This window comes from Dryas octopetala, chromosome 6, assembly GCF_963921425.1.
Source record: "Dryas octopetala chromosome 6, drDryOcto1.1, whole genome shotgun sequence".
Classification (NCBI taxonomy): Eukaryota; Viridiplantae; Streptophyta; class Magnoliopsida; order Rosales; family Rosaceae; genus Dryas; species Dryas octopetala.
Genome location: NC_141371.1, coordinates 18,547,161 through 18,564,222, shown reverse-complemented (window position 1 = coordinate 18,564,222; position 17,062 = coordinate 18,547,161). Strand labels below are relative to the sequence as shown.

The 17,062-nt window shown below is 37.4% G+C and overlaps 1 protein-coding gene and 1 long non-coding RNA gene across 2 annotated transcripts in view; both read right to left on the bottom strand.

The window, feature by feature from the left end:
- The window catches only part of LOC147283019 (uncharacterized), a 65,278-nt gene that overhangs the window by 9,671 nt on the left and 38,545 nt on the right, over positions 1-17,062 (bottom strand). The window lies entirely within an intron of this gene.
- On the bottom strand, positions 9,867-11,140 carry LOC147283021 (uncharacterized). Its single transcript, XM_086246329.1, has 3 exons — positions 11,099-11,140; positions 10,876-10,942; positions 9,867-10,480 (listed from the first exon to the last, which is right to left on the bottom strand). The coding sequence occupies exons 1-3, from the start codon at positions 11,138-11,140 to the stop codon at positions 9,867-9,869; spliced, it is 723 nt and encodes a 240-aa protein (XP_086102455.1).

Here is a 17,062-nt window from a genome sequence, read left to right as displayed (position 1 = left end):
GCCTTTTCTTTGTAAACCACATTATATACCTAACCCTAAGTTTGGGGGAGTTACACCCCTACCCTGTTTACCTTTTATCTATGGTTTTGTATTAATTTTATGGCTTTGAGGTTGAAAATAAATGTGAAATATAGCTTGAAAGCAAAAGAAAAAGAAATGTGCTGAAAAGAGTGTATGCCGTACCCAAGAGAAATTGAAAAAGAAGAGTTTCGAAAAAAAAAAAAAGGAAAGAAAAGAGAAAGAAGGGACGGTTTCAAAAGAAAAGAAAAATGATGATGAAAGGTACTCAAATGTCCAAAGCTCAAGCTATGAAGTGCAAGTATGCAAGGTATGCTTGTAAAGTGTTATTCTGTGTTGCAAAACCATAGTTTGTAGCCTTTGTATTATTCTTTCATTTCAATATCTTATCCTTACCACAAGCCTACGTACAACCTTAGTAAAGCCCTATTTGATTTTAAGGGAAATGTAGTTCCTAATGTGGAGTCTAGATGAAAAAGAAGCCTATGGTGATTGATTCTATTTCAAGTATGTTGATATTCCTTTCATGAGATCATTGCTTCCTTCTAAATGTGCCTTTCTTTCATGCCAATATGTGAGCCATTTGTTTCTGTTTACATAAATTCTCTCACATATAATTTTGAGTGCACAATTCAACCCAATTTATGAGTGCTTTATTGTTGAGAGTATGCCTTAGTGAGAATTGGGGTTGAATCTATGTTGTTTATGTTGATTTAGTCTTGTTTATCTAACACTTGGGTTTATGTTAAGGATGGTCTATATGAACAATAGAGGAGTGAGGGATGTTGTTGAAACATTGTTAGAATTAGAAGATTACATAAACCTATGTGCCTTACTTTGCTATGATTATTGGTGGCTAAACTCATGAAATCATTTGTTGGGAAAGTTTATTGCGTTTAGTTGAGTCAGTTTTGAGTCTTTTCTTTATTTTGTTTGCTCGAGGTCTAGCAAAGTCTAAGTTTGAGGGTGTGTTGAGTGTCCAAATTGCATCATTTTATGATGCTAATTCCCTAACCTAGAGTGCAAGAACTCGATATTTTAGGTCTTGTTGGTTTGTTTTAGTGTTTTGTAGGTTAAATGAAGCAATGATGGAGAAAGAAGCTGAATGAGGCTATTTTGAGCTAAAAATGGAAAAAATAGGAAAAAGAATCTTGAAGGAATCTTCTAGAAGGATCTGGAATCTGGAAGGAATCTTTGGAGAATCTCAGACAGAATCTTTTGGGGAATCTCACAAGATTCAGTCAAAGATCACAAGGATGCCTAGTTGAAGAAAAAGTCAAAACCCTGAAAACTGGACACTAAATTTCGACAGTGATTCTGTATTTCTACAGATCGAATCAGATGTCATGCCATATATGGTTGGAAAGCTACGGATGTTAGCTTCGCAGAGAATTTTACGGATCTCAATTCCGAGTTGTGTAGCTCAAGATATGGCCGTTTTAGTGAGGGTAGCGCAGCAGTTCCGCGAACAGAAAAGTGGGTTCCGCCCAAAAAGAGCCCAAATCAGCCCAAAGCCCATGCTTGGCCGAAAATTACAATTCTTGATGTGCAAGGAAAGTGTCAATCCCACATTGAAGAATGAGAGAAACCTCAGCCCCAAGGTTCCCTATAAATAGACCTCTCTCCTTCATAAGTGAGAGACTTCTTCTAGATGCTCTCTTCTTTCTCTTACTTTCTCTCTTTTGCTGCAAAACCCTAGCCACGTTTTGTTTTATTTTCAAGCAAGCCTCCAGCCCCCATCTTGTCTTTGCCGAAACCCTAGAGGAGAAGAAGGTTTCTTTGCCGCAGCCCCTAAGCCGTCGCCCAAGGGTGGAGCCACCTCCACTTTGCTGCCGTGGCCTCTCCTTCTCTCTTCCATCGGTTTCATCAGTTTTTAATTATGTTTTGTTTTGTTTTTACTTTAGTTATGAGTAGCTAAACTTCTAGATAGGGCTAAGATGAAGCCCTAACTATGTTATTTACGTTTGTCATGGATTATTGAGTTTTTAATTGCAATTTATGTTGATAAATCTTGGACCTCTGCTTTAATTGATTTTAGTTGTATTACATCTTTGATTGATCACCTTAGGTTGTATGCATCTAGAATTTGTTATGGAATTGGGGGGTGATAATCAAGCCATCTGTTTCAATAGGTAACAAAGAGATATCCTAAAAATTTATCTTTGAGGGAAGAGATCATAGATGCTCTTAAGAGGGTCTATGTGTTTGTCGTTCTCACATAATCATAATGACTCTTGCATGGTTAACAGTTTAGGTAAACAATAATCAAGCTATCTAGGAACATGTGGGTTAACTAAGTTAGTAAGAGATAATCAATCTACTAATTTATGCATTAGGAGGACAATAGTTAGGTGAGTGTCCGATAATCAAGGCCTCCCAGCTGGCAACTTTATCAATACATCTTGTCAATTAAATGCTCTTATATGTCCATGATTGTGTAAGTAATATGTTAGTGGTGGATTCCGACCCCTAGTTGTTACATCCATTGTTCTTAGTTTAATATTTAATTTGTTTACTTTTCATGATTATTGATCATTGTTCTCAAAACCAATATGAAATCCCCTTATCGTGTGTGTGAGTTGGTGTTTGATTTAATTGAATTTAATTGAGTTAGTAATCACAACATTAATACAATTCCTTGAGGGATCGACCTCATATTTGCAAGCTTTGCTACCCGCGATTCGTGCACTTGCGAGTTAACTTAGAGCTGGAAAAAGGTTAATTAAATTGCTATAGGAAAACAACAACATATGCTGACATAGCGAATTATTTAGCAAGTGGAGTGTTGCCTAATGATCTGACACATTACCAAAGGAAGAAGTTCTTGCATGATGTCACACAATATGTGTGGGATGATCCTTATTTGTTCAAATATGGGTCAGATCAGTTGATAAGACGATGTATACCAGAAATGGAGCAGAGGAATGTCATCGAGATGTGCCATTCTAAAGAGTGTGGAGGCCATGGTGGAGGAACTAAGACTGCTTACAAGATTCTTCAAGCAGGTTTCTTTTGGCCCACTATTTTTCATGACTGTCATCAGTTTTACCTCACATGCGATAGATGTCAGAAGATGGGAAATATTTCTGCTCATGATCAGATGCCGCTGAACTTCATGTTGGAAGTTGAGATCTTTGATGTTTGGGGTATAGATTTCATGGGGCCATTTCCATCTTCTTTTGGATACGAGTACATTCTGGTAAAAGTTGATTATGTGTCTAAGTGGGTGGAAGCTGTCGCTTGTAGGACTAATGATGCTTGAGTGGTCTTGAATTTCCTTAAGACCAATATCTTTGCACGATTTGGTACCCTGAGAGCAATCATTAGTGATGGAGGATCGCATTTTTGCAATAAGCTGTTTGAGGCCGTGATGAAGAAATATGGAAGAAGGCATAAAGTGGCTACTCCCTATCATCCACAGATGAGTGGGCAAGTGGAAGTGTCGAATCGTGAGATTAAGTTCATTTTGGAAAGAACGGTGCTCGCCAATAAGAAGGATTGGTCTACCAAGCTTAATGATGCATTATGGGCTTATCGCACCGCTTACAAAACACCCATTGGAATCTCTTCGTTTCGACTAATCTATGGGAAAGCTTGTCATTTACCAGTTGAGCTTGAGCATAAGGCATATTGGGCGATTAAGAAGTTCAATTTCGATATTCATGTCGCTGGTGAGAAAAGGAAGTTGCAACTTAGTGAGCTGGAGGAAATACGACATTTTGCATATGAGAACGCTAAGTTGTACAAGGAAAGGACCAAGAGATACCATGATAAGAAGCTACATCCGAGAGAATTCTGTGTTGGAGGGAAGGTGTTATTATATGATACCAGATTACGTCTCTTCCCAGGCAAGTTGCGTTCGAGATGGACCGGACCTTATGAGGTGATTAGAGTGTTTCCCTATGGCACAGTTGAGATCAAGAACCCGAAGAATGGGAGCATATTTAAGGTCAATGGTCATCGTGTGAAGCCTTTCCTTGAACATGATTTTGAGCTGAACCAAGAGAAATTTGATTTCTAGTACAAGACTATGTCTGGCTGAAGACGTGAAACTTGGCGTTTCTTGGGAGGCAACCCAAGGGATGGATGACGACGAGGAGGTGATTTGGTACATGTGCATGGGCAAACCGTTTTCATGCCAGCCAAGGTACGTTTTCACCCTCTCTTTACTTATTTAAGTAGTTTTGTTTTACTTGTTGTTTTTCCCTTCCTCTTTTCATTACATTGTGCATTACATTTGTCATTCATTTAAACATTGAGGACAATGTTTCTTTTAAGTTTGGGGGTGGGGAATGCAATGCATTTTTGGTATATAAAAAAAAAAGTGTTTACTTTTGTTTTAAATTAAGGGTGTCAAACCCACAGTAAAATGCATCGTTTCTTAAGATTTCATTCACCGTAATGATGGATTCGAATCTTTAGAAGTATTCAATAGTGTTTTAACAACAAAGTTTTTGAGTCTTTTTGTTTGTTTTAGTCTGGAGTCCCCAACTAATTGATTTCATTATGTATGGTTATTCTGAGCATGTCTAGCCCGTATATATAGTATGTATTCTTCTTTATCTAGTTTTGTTTCGTAACATGCTTTACAAATCTATGGACTTGCGGCCTTGTTTTCATGAACTTAAGTGATAATTTGCATGACTAGAGATGCATATACTTAATAGAGTAGACTTGTATGACCTAAGTGAGCTTTTGAGCCCTGTGCTTCAATTCTTAAGTGTTAACATTACTCTAATATTTTCTTGTCATATAAAGTCATTGTAATCTCATTATTCTTTCTTTTGATTAAGTACTTGAAATATAATTGTGAATCAAAGAGCTAGAACTTCTCTCTTATTCTATACAAAGCATAGATATAACTACATGAATCTTAGAAGATGATAGTAGACCTTGTTCGTTTTTAACCCATAGCCTAAAGCCTACCTTATGTTATAACCCTAGTCGAACATTTTGAGCCTAATGACCTTTTCTTTGTTTACCCCTGTACCAAACCCTAAGTTTGAGGGAGTTTCACTCCTCTACCTGTTTACCTTACTTATGGATTTGCATTGAGCTGGTGAGCTATGAGGTTGAAAAGAAATGTCTATGCATAGCTTGAAAGAGAAGGAATTGTGCTTAAGATTGTTTGTCGTTCCCGAAAAAAAAAAAAATTCAAAGGGAAGGGACGATTTCAAAAGATTGAAGAAGAAAAGTGTTCGAATTCGAGCTATGAGTGCAAATTATGCAAGGAATACCTTTATTGTTTTCTTTGTGCAAATCCATAGTCTGTAGTCCTTTGCTCTCCCTTTCATTTCAATACCTTATCCTAACCTAAGCCTCCATTACAACCCTTATAAAAGCCCTATTTGATCTTGGAAGAATTGTAGTCCATTATGTGGAGTCCAGATAAAAGCGAAGCTTATGGTTATTGATTCTGTTCCAAGTATCTTAATTCCCTTTATTGAGATCAGTCTTTTTGTTTCTTTGTGCCTTTCTTTCATGATTAATATGTGAGCTTTTTGTATTTGTTTATCATATCATCTCTCACATATACTTGAGTGCACGTGTTAACCCAATCTCTGAGTGTTTATTATTGAGAGTATGCCTTAGTGAGAATTGGAGTTGATGCTATTTTGGATATGCTTGATAGGACCACCCCCAGATTCCACCCTGAAACCGGGAGAGGTCCTGCGGGAATCCAAAATCAAGGAAAATCCTACCGAAAATTCGGCAGAACCTCCCCTGAAAATGGACTAACCCAAAATTTCAAAACCTGTTAAAAAGCACTTCTAAATCATCAACCACCTTTACCACAACCAAATAGGGTCTCAGACCCAACAATTTCACAGAAATCCAACTTAAAATTGTAGAGTGGTTATCAAAGCTGCTATTCAATAACAAGGAATTTTTACAAGAATAAAATGGCGCCTACAGGGTCCGACTAGGGAGATGGACGTAAATGCCTCGACGTTATTTGCTCGACCTCCACCAAAGCTACAACTTGGGGGGACAATTTAAGACAAAACAAGATAAACCGTGAGACAAACTCAGTGAGTGGACAGTTTAATAGAAACGAACACAAAAGTAAACTTCATGTTTCAGAAAATCCTTCAAAACCATGTTCAACTCTAAGACCTCACGTCACTCTTTGAAATCCCCCAATTTTAAAACCATTTCCAAGCTTTAAGAGTGTTATAAAACTAATGGAATTCAATGCAAAGATAAATAAAAACTCATTTCTCAAAGGTTAACCATCTAAATTAACAAAGTTATAGTAATAATAAAATCGAAGTCCTTATAAATCTGCACTACTAGGAAATACCCCATTAGATATCAGTGGAACACTGATGTCTATTAGGTTTGCGACCGATAAGGGCAGACGTGATATCTAATGTACCCTATTTTCAATATCAGTTTTGGGCCGATGTCTATATCAAATTAGACATCCTATTTGTTAAATATCCGATATTATTAATAAATAATATATATCGAATTTTCAAGTTTCCGCTATCTAAATGAACGGATTCCGATATGTAATATAGTTTCAATATCATTATTTTTTCAAAAACTGACATTAAAAGGTATATTAAATATCTGTTTGGTTCTATTTTTCGATATTATAAACTCATCAAAAGCTATATTTGGTAGGTTGTTACATCACTTTTTTTTATCAAAGCGATATATAATATTTTTAACACATCGAATTTGTAACTAAAACCGATATATATGTACACATTAGATATCTGTTTGTTCGTTGTTTTAGATATTATAAGTCTCTTAAACATCATGTTTGAGTTAGAATGTGAAATAAAAATAACATTATATATCGATGTTATTTGTTATTTCGATATATATACCTGTATAAATATCAGATTTAATACACATTAGATATCAGTGTTTAACTGATATTGTAAATGTTTTTGAATTAAAAAAAATAAAATAAAATGGGTTGTTAGATATTAATTTTTCCTGCCAATTTGTGCAATTTAAATGCTTCCATAAATTTCATCCAACATTCTCATACATTTCCAACATCCAATTTCAACCCATATTCAAGTTAACAAAAAAGAATTACAAATCCCTCTACAAGTAGGGATAACCCTAATTCATATATAACCCCCAAAGCAACTTCAAAAATATGCACAAAATATAAGGCATGGCTAGTTCTACATTATGCACACTAGTTAGCTAGCTAGCTAGTTCTAAAATCTGCATACTAGCTAGTTCTAAATTCTGCCTTTTCCTTTACAAAATATTGGAATGGCAGCACTCATACCATATCCACAAAATGTACGTCAAAACAGCATACCAACATGTCTAAAAATAATTCTCAGTGACATAGTCTCCCCATTCAACTCAGACTTCACCAATCTGGGCTTAGGTGTAACCAGTCCGCTTGTTCTTCGACTTAGACCACTGAAAACATTAAAGACAAGTGCATGATCAGCTACCAAAAGATATGCAATTATATATTCAAATGATAAAGTTATGCTCTTGCTGCAATCCCAAAATGATAAACTATACATTGGCAGAGGGCAAATAATACAAGGCTAGTTGCATGCTATCACAGCCGCCTAGACATGCAATTATTCAAAAAAAGAAGGCAGCTGATAGCAATCCAAAATCCAAAAGGAAGAGTTGCATGTGATGGTCCAGCAACAAGCTTAAGTACATGTGATGGTCCAGCAAGCTTTAAAGTTCAATTTACTAGATTTACAACAACCAAAACCATATCCTAGTTTCCTACCAATCCAAAACTAGTTTCAAGATTAAAGATTGACAAAACCATATCCTAGTTTCCTATAAATTAAGCTGCATATCCATGAAATAAAAAAAGTCATTGCATGGAGTTGGAAATTCAATATGGCAGGGGGCAGTTCCAAGTTCAACATGCAAAGTTGCAAACATTCATGCAAAAGATAAATATATGCAGGGCAGTTCAAGCCAGGATATCTCTAGTTTTATAAATCCACCAGTGTATACGACGTGGATATGGCGCCGGCATGGTGAAATATATGAGGAAAGATGCAATGCTGAATTTATAAAACCTTTGGGGTAGCCACTTTAACTTCTAGCATTATATTGCCAAGAAAGTGCTCACTTGATGATACACTATAACCACAAAAATGTCAGCTATTAGACATTTGATATACTGATTGCGGACCTTAACATATGTATGTTTGCAGTAACTAGCTGATTACTTTTAAAGTTGACAATCAAACAAATGTAAAGCAACTGATATAACATTTCCAGCATAACTATTTCCAATCACAGCAATAAAACAAAATGATACAAAGAATAAAATGACTAAACTTGGGATTCAGTAGTTCAGTTTGGCAGGCTTCTTGTATAAACAGAACACAAATACAACACTTGCAAAGTAAGATAAACAAAATTTTTTTGGCTTACTGCTGCAATTTTATTTTCCTAAAAAAACCTACGTACTGATCAAAGCCTCCTATTTGATCTGTAGATCTACAATCATATTAATGCCCTCCTCTTTGATTTGCAGATCTGTGCATAGCCAAACAGAGAAGGGCAAACTATTTAATATTTATAGCCAACAATATCACAACTACTCCAATTTAGTTTTATTCTCTGAATTAAAGAATTCAATCAATTAGTTGATCATCTTGTGTTCGTTTGATTGACTGTCCTATTTCAATATTAATTTGTCAAATAACAGCCTGCCATGAGATCCATATACATAGATTTTCTGCCCACAGATTAATTATATCATATAATATATGCCCCTCAAATAATTAATTAAGTCTACCTAGCTTTGAAAAAAGTATGCTCAACTCCAAGTCTGCATGTAGACAGCGACAGAGACACTTATATACAGAACTATATAACATATTACATATGAGAGAATAATATATGCAATAACTCTTCCTCAGACATATGAGAGAATTAATGATTGTTCATTTGTTAAACACTTAAACATGTTTATTTACTTGTTTCTACTCAAGTTAAAATGTTAATGAAAAGTTACATGATTATTTCCCTTTTCGAACCCAATGAGGAAAGTTACAGTTATGTCGAGACTCACCCTCTGTGTTTAGGTGGTTGGGAGATAAAATCTATATACACTTAAATAAAAATCCAACACACAAAAAAAGTTCTTGTACAAAAAAAAAGGCCATTAACCCAACCCTAGGCACCAAAATTTGGTCAAAAACGAGTGATCCAAGATTCTAACAAGGTTCCAGTATAGTGAAACAGATGACATCTCCAGAGACAGCAATCAGAGAGCACAAGGACACAATCCTACCTAGACTCTGTTTAATAGCAGGGTGCATGGTATCCACCAAACAGCCATATTGGGAACTACTACACATCCTCTATCATGAATTAGATGGTCCATAGCTTTGTTCAGTAAGAGAACCTATTCAAGCAAGCCATAATCCCATCTAATTGGCTATAGGATTTTTCTTCATAGGGACCACATGGCTCGCAGTAATCATCAATATATCAAGACCCACCTTTGTCCAAGATAGAAACTGTAGTTTGCAAGTGAATACCGAAAAACAACAAAAAAACAAACAAACAAACTGGCATGAAAATAGAAAAGTCCATCATCTAATATTTAGCAAAGTCATGCAGCACCAATAGCACGTGATATGCACAGAAGTGGCATTAACCTTGAAATTCTAGAAATTTTTGCAACCCACTACAGTAAACTAAACAACAATAGCAGGGTTATACTATTAACTATCACAACCAAGCTGAAAATTAAGGCCTAGAAATGTTCTACCAAGTATAGATGGAACTACAGTTGAAAATACTAATTGAACTGGTCAAAATACATAGATGCAACACCAGTTTACACAGCATGTCCTTCCTATGAGTAAGGGCAAGCCAAGTTAAGAGCGAACCTGAATTTGCTGGATGCCAGTCAGATCCTTGCAGAAATCACTGAGGAACTGATTGCAGGTTGGTCGCACATAAGTCTGAAAACATGCTTCCAGTTGGCCTGTCACACTACTCACTATCACAGATGGAAACTCAATTATCTCTTGAGGATGGGGATTTCTATCCTTATCGCAGGTAGCCTCAAAGTCTATTACCACAAAATACTGAAAATCTTGGAACTGAAACTCATTAGGGTAACTTTGACCTTGAGCAAACATGTTGAATGGAACATAACGAAATCGATTCTCCACAGGAAAGGGGTAAAACTGGCTCTCAAAAGCATTCATCTGGCACTGCTGTACCTTCTGAGAGTCAAAATGAAAGGTTGACCAGTAGCCAAAATCATGATGATAGGTAGGTTTGTTGTGACATTCATTTGGAGGTTCAAGAAATTCACTGCCCAACGGATGGTCTGATTCAGCAACATCCCCACCTGAGTGATTGCAAATTTCTTCTTTAAGCTCTGGAAATCCTTCGATAGGATTCCCATTACACTGGAGGTTGTAAGGGAACCCCTTGCTCTGGAGGCATTTTAAGGATGCCTCACAGTTCCTTTGCATATTTTCTGCAGGAGGAAAGATAGATAATGAGAAGAAACACAGATACTATGTCATTGACTCACTAGATAAACCATTTCTATCAAAGAACAAAGAACAGATAAGCATGCAGTATTGCTCATAAATTAAAGCAGCTAGAATTGAATCATTAAGTAATGATGTCAAATCCAACACAAAGTGACTCCAGTATCTACAAAACAGGAAAACCCAAAAAGCAGAAATTGCAAATCCTGTGTTTTAGATGCAATAGGTTAATTTGGTAGCCATCAGTACCCAGCCGTTGGGTTCAGGCAATGTGAAACCAATGTTCCTGATTCACTCTGTCAAGGGCCGGAGGAAATTGAAAGAGACCCACATCCACATATGAACGCATATAGATTTATAGAAGAAGAAAGAGACAAACCAATGTCAATTAGATGAAAGAGACCCACATCCCTGAAGTCACTGAAAACTTCTTCCCTAACCCAAAACTGAAATACATAGAGAAATTAATTAGAGGCATAGAGAAATTGATTGATCAAAAATCCCTAACCCTAACCCAAAATTGAAATACCCATGAAAGAGAAATAGGGAGGAGGAAGAGGAAGAGGATAGGCAAGACAAATAGAAGAAGTAAATATGCTTACCCATGCCTGAAGGAGAAGGAGAGTAAAACCATCGTGTGTCATACTGGAGAAATCGTCACTTTCTCAAAAGAAAAAGAAAAACTGTCAGAAAATAAAAAAATGAGAAATTAAAAAAATCACCAAAAATGGTTGTGGCTCCGATGGTAGAATGGTGGGTCGCTCAATGGCTGGAGAAACTTTAAATGAAAATCAAAGTTTTTATACCAAAAACCCAAAGAGAGAGAGTAGATCTGGGCTATGTAAACGACAGATCAGAGATATTAGATCTGTGAGATTGAAGAGAGATGAATAGGAGGTGAGAATGAGATTCAGAAGGAAAAAAGGAAAAGATGAGATAGAGAGAAAGAGAGAACCCAGGAGAGATGACTAATCCTTTTGGGTTGTGCAACCCAGGACGATGAGGCAGATCGCGCGCAGTTGACCATTGACACCGACGCCAAGGTCCACCACGCGACGGCGACTTCGACCGTGAGAACGAGAACAAGCTCAAGAGAGAGGACGGTGAGTGTGGTCTCGATCAGTGAGGGTGTGAGTAAAGTCTGAGAGTTGTTTGTGTTTGAGGGGGAGGCATCGAGTGAAGTGTTGGGAATATATATAGTCAAAACATTTAATTTGTCTTCAGATTTTTATTCTAGTTTTTTTTAGCTGAAACAAAGATATCAGTTAAAGGTAAAGATATCAGTTTTTACATAAAATTAACTTTTACCAAAAATTTTAGATATCAGATTTTAAAATTTGGCCATATATAAATTTGTTTAGACATCAATTTTAAAAATCTAAAAACTCAACTGATATTAAAAGCTTTTAAAATATCTATTTCGTTAAAACTGATATCTATATAGTGATATCTAATGGGGTATTTCCTAGTAGTGCTGGAAAAGTAGTTCTCACTTAAAATCTATAGTTAAACTCTTGAAAATACCAATTTAATTTTCCACCATGCTATATACCCTGAATAACTTGGCCATACACCTGTGCGGAATTCCTACATCGCACAGGCAGGCAATATCCTGGCCATACACACGCGTGGAGTGAAATCCAACATGTGCAGGCAATATCCTGGCCATACACACGTGTGAATAAAATCAGCACGTGCAGGCAATTCTGGTCATACGTGCACGCAGAGCAGCCCCCAAAGGGCGAAGCATCCCGACACACGGCCCAAAGCCTATATGTGTGCCGTGATGGGTCCCAAAGACCTATCCAATCCGATAACCTGGAGGGTACTGCAAGGGTGGTTTGAAAACCATTTTTCCATAACCCAAATAATAGATCCTTTTTCCATCGAAAATAAATATCATGGTACTTTCCCAAAAGAAACTTTAAATCCATAAGCCAACATACGAAATTCGAATCAAATTCAATATACAGAGATCAAAATAATACTTTTCAACAAAACTGAAATATTAAATGAACCTTGTAAATAAAATGAGAAACCAAATTTCCTTTCCCAAAGTCCAACAACTCACGAAAACCAACATATAAATATATATTTTTTAAAACTTACTTATGAAGCCTTTGAAATCCGAAATCTAACATTTTCATCAAATCCCAAATCAAATTCAAACTATCATGCATAATAGGATTAATGAAATCTTTAATGAATTTATTTGAAAACCAAAGTTCGCACACATTTTTTATTACTAAAACAAATTCAATTAACCAAGATAAAAATGCAAATTTCATAAATCATTTTAAGGAAGTAAGGTCCACTCACAGAGATAGCCCTACCTTCGATCCTCCGCTAGATCGTCACGAGCCACGGTCGTCTCACCTAAAAATAAAACAATAAAACATAAGATTAGTCTCTACTCAACGACGTTTAGAGTGTGTGTATAAAACCTAAGCGTCCCACCCGACTCTCGCTTAAACAACAATTAATAACTTACTCTTCTTAATCCATAAATACCCTCTCATTTCCCTGAAAACTTCCCGGCTCAACTCAACATCACCCACACTTCCAAAACCAGTCATAAACTTAAAAGGAACCTGCGTATGGCTTATCTCGATCAGGAAAATCATCCTAGAGTGGTTTCAGTATCAGCAAAGTCTCCAATTACAGTCCGAAACACTTTTCGGTTTCTCCAATCACTTCCAACCTACCCAAGATCAACAACCAACTCAAAAACCAACTCAACAATGGCTCTAAATAATCCTTCATTCAAGAGATGACAGTGGGTGTTTGAGACCACTCCGATTGCTGCCCCAAGTGGCGGCTCCAAGACCAAATTCAGCCAAAATACCTAATTTACTAAAATCTACTCATCCTTTTCAATTCTAAACATCGATTGAGGTTCCTAGGGATGAAATTGTCCAAGAAAACATCAATAACAGCCCTCTAATCCGAAAATTATAGAAAAATCTGAAATGACATCAAACCCCAGAATTTCAAGTTTTTTTAAATTCAAGGTTTTAAACTACAAAACCAAAGGAAAGTGAAAGCCCAATAAAAGAGGAAGAAAACCCACCAATTAATTTCGTGATCGGAGCTCCGGAGTGGTCAAAATCGACAAAGTGGCCGGCGGCGTGACTAGCTTTCTCCGGCAAGTTGCTGCGCACAGAGGCGGCGGGCTAGCGAGGGGAGGCACGGAGGAGGACGGCCGGCTCACGGGGGTCACGTCGGTGATCTCGTGCCGCCGGGAAAATGGCCGGAGGCTGTCCTTCGATGATGGTGTCGCGCGCACACCGAGGAAGAGAGAGAAGAGGGTCTACGGGGAGGGGGGGAAGAGAGAGAGTAGGCTCGAGGGGAGTGGGGTCAGCGCCTGGGGATGTTTGCGAGGGCCAGGGGCTGACCAGGAGTGTCCGGTGATGGTGAGTGGGGTGGCTGGGTGGTGCGCGCAGGGGAGGAGTGCGGGAGTGGAGTGAGAGAGTGTCGGGGAGAGAGATAAAGGGAGGAGAGAGAATGTTCTAGATAATGCTAGAGAGAGAGAGATCCTATTTTTTTAAAAAATCTGATTTTTAAACCCAATTTGTCAATTTTACGAAATTGCCTCTCGCTTCAAATGCCCATATCTCTCAAACCGTAACTCGGATCGATGCGTGCTACGTGTCTATGAAATCGTGGGCTCGAAACCTATTCAACGGATCCAAAGTCAAAATCAAAAGCCCACTAGTTTTAAAAGTCAACTTTTGGGTCAAGCCCAAATTAAAACGAAAATGAACAATTAAATCAAAACCTTTTTATTTTCCAAATAAATCTCAAAATCTTTAAAATACAATTCAACATCCTTTAAAAAATATCTCTTAAAAACATAGTTAAATAAAAATTTAAATTTCTAGTGAAAATTTGGGTCGGATCGTTACAATGCTGATTTAGTCTTGTTTGTCGAAACACTTGAGTTTGTGTCAAGGATGGTCTATATATTTCATGGAGGAGTGAGGTATGTTAATTGAAGCATTATTAAAGGTTGAAGAATAAATTCTATATGTATCTTGTTTGACTATGCTATTTATGGCTGTATTTATGAAAGTCATGTGTTGGGATATTTTGAGTCTGTCTTGAGTCTTTTCTTTGTTCTTTTTGCTTGAGGAATAGCCAAATCTAAGTTTGGGGGTGTGTTGAGTGCTCATTTTACACTACTTTATGATACTAACTCCCTAACTCAAGTGCAAGAACTCGATATTTTGTGTGTTGTTAGTTTGTTTTTGTTCTTATAGGATAAAATGAGCAAAGAAGAAAAAAAGAGCCAAAAGAGCCATTTTTAGACGTTTCCTAGTCAAACTAGGAAAAGTGGAGAAATCCTGGTCACACCAGGAAATCCTGAATCTCAGTCAAACTAGGATTCCTAGTCTTACAAGGAAAGATCGAGCTTGAATAAGAAGGAATCATGACGATCCGAAGCCAGAAATGAGAAATCCTAGTTGGAGTAGGAAATCCTGTTTCAACCAGGAAACCTAATCCGAGTAGAAAAGGGAGTCCTAATGAAGATAGGAGTCATGAGGAGCAAAATGGTAATTGTGAAATTCCAAGTGAGATAGAAATCCTAAGTCAATAAGGATTCCTAGGTGGACAAAGAGAAGTGGTCAGAAGTCAAAGTCAACAAGTCAAAGGTTCTAGAAGCTTCTGGAAGACATTGGGACAAAGCACAAATGGATAAGATGAATTTCAGCCAAGGTGATGGACTTGGGCCAGGCGTGAAACCCTAAGGAGGGTGCAGCATGGGCTTAAGTGGAACCCTAGGGGCTGGCGCATGGACTTAAGTGATGGGCCATGTAATTGGCGCATGGGCTAAAGGCTAAGGCCTAGGTATTGGCACAAGGGGCTGCTTGTTTATGCACTTGGGCTTAAGTGAATGTGATCTTGGTCCATTAGGTCAAGTGACATCAATCCCACATTGATGAGGAATAGGAATAGCAGCCTTACTGATCTATATAAATACATCTCTACAATTTAGAAAGAGGGTTCTCTCCTCTTTAATTTTCAGAAACCCTAGCTAGCTCCTTCTTCTCTTGCCGCACACCCTTGCTCTCTTCTCTTTCTTTCTTTTATTTTTCTGACGCAACCCTAGCAACCACCATCATAACTCTTTCTCTTCTCTTTCCGCAGCCCCCATCACCTCTTTCTCTTCTCTTTATTTTTCTGCTACAGCCACCTTCCTTTGTTCTCTTTTATTCTGGGCTGAACCGAAGGAGGAGGAGGAAGCCTTGCGGCAGCCACGCCATCACCACCTTGCTGCCACCTTGCCGAGCACTTCAGCTACCTTACCGTGGAGTCCAAGGCCGAGCAGCAGCCCATCATGCCACCTTCTTGCAGCCGCCTCCACCTTGCTGCCTTGACTTGATTTCTTCTTCCCTTCCTTTTATTTTAATTGTTTTAATTATGCTTTGTTTGCTTATGGATTTAATTATGTGTAACTGAATATTGGGCTAGGACTAGGATGAAGCCCTAGCGATGCTATTCACTTTCACTATGGATTATTGATAGTTTGATTATTTACATGTTGACAAATCTTGGATCTCTATTTAAATTGACTCTATTTGTTTCGCATCTTTGACTGATCACCTTAGGTTGCATGCATCTAGATTTATGTTGTGAAACTAAACAAGCTCAAAAGGATGATAGTTTCAATAGGCAACAAGTGGGTATCCTAAGATAATATTCATGAGAAAAGGGATCATAGAGGACATAGGGTACATTAATTTGGAGTTATGCGCTATGTGTTTGTCAACCTCACAAATTGTAAAGACTCTTGCATGGACAACAGTTGCCTTAAGTACGCTTAGGGAAAATGTAAGTTAACTGGCTAAGGGAGGCCCAAGAAGCTCTTAGTTATGCACAGTAAGGGGAGTAATTGCTAGAAGTAACTAATCAAACCTTTTAGTAGACAAACTTTGTTGACATGTTTATATATTAATTGTTAATATCCATAGTAAAGTGAATGGTATGTTAGTGGTTGATTCTGACCCCTAGTGTTTCTTAATTATTGTTTATCCAAATTCATTCAGTTGTTATTTAAAAGTTTTGTTATTTATTTGTTAGTTTAGTTTAGTCTCATCTCAAAAACCAATCAAAACCCCTCATTTGCGTGTGTGAGTTAGAGTTGAGTTAATTGAATTTAATTGAGTTAGTAATCATAACACTAGTACAATTCCCTGTGGGATCGACCTCGTATTTGTAAGCTTTGCTACTCCGCGATTCGTGCACTTGCGAGTTAACCTAGAGCTCAAAAAAAGGTTATTTAATTTGTTCTAGGAAAACATACAACAGCACACCACCAAACACACGCACACACCCAATTGTCTTGCAATGTTAAGATATCTGAATCCATCACATATTAAAAGATAACAACTATTATGGTGACATGCAATTCAATGTAAACACACATAATTAAGTTTGCTAGCCGAAAGGCCTTGATTATCGGACACTCTCTAACTATGTTTTCCTTATTCATAAATTAAGAGCTTGATTATCGCTACTTAACCTAGTTAACTCACATGTTCCTAGTAAGCTTGATTATCGTCTAC

Excerpts from the sequence above, each read along its gene's own strand:
- LOC147283021 (XM_086246329.1), bottom strand. The coding sequence starts at position 11,140 with ATGACACACGATGGTTTTACTCTCCTTCTCCTTCAGGCATGG. Across the intron at positions 10,943-11,098 it reads TCCTTCTCCTTCAGGCATGG|TTTTGGGTTAGGGAAGAAGT; the intron begins GTAAGCATATTT and ends TATGTATTTCAG. Across the intron at positions 10,481-10,875 it reads CTTTCATCTAATTGACATTG|AAAATATGCAAAGGAACTGT; the intron begins GTTTGTCTCTTT and ends TTCCTCCTGCAG.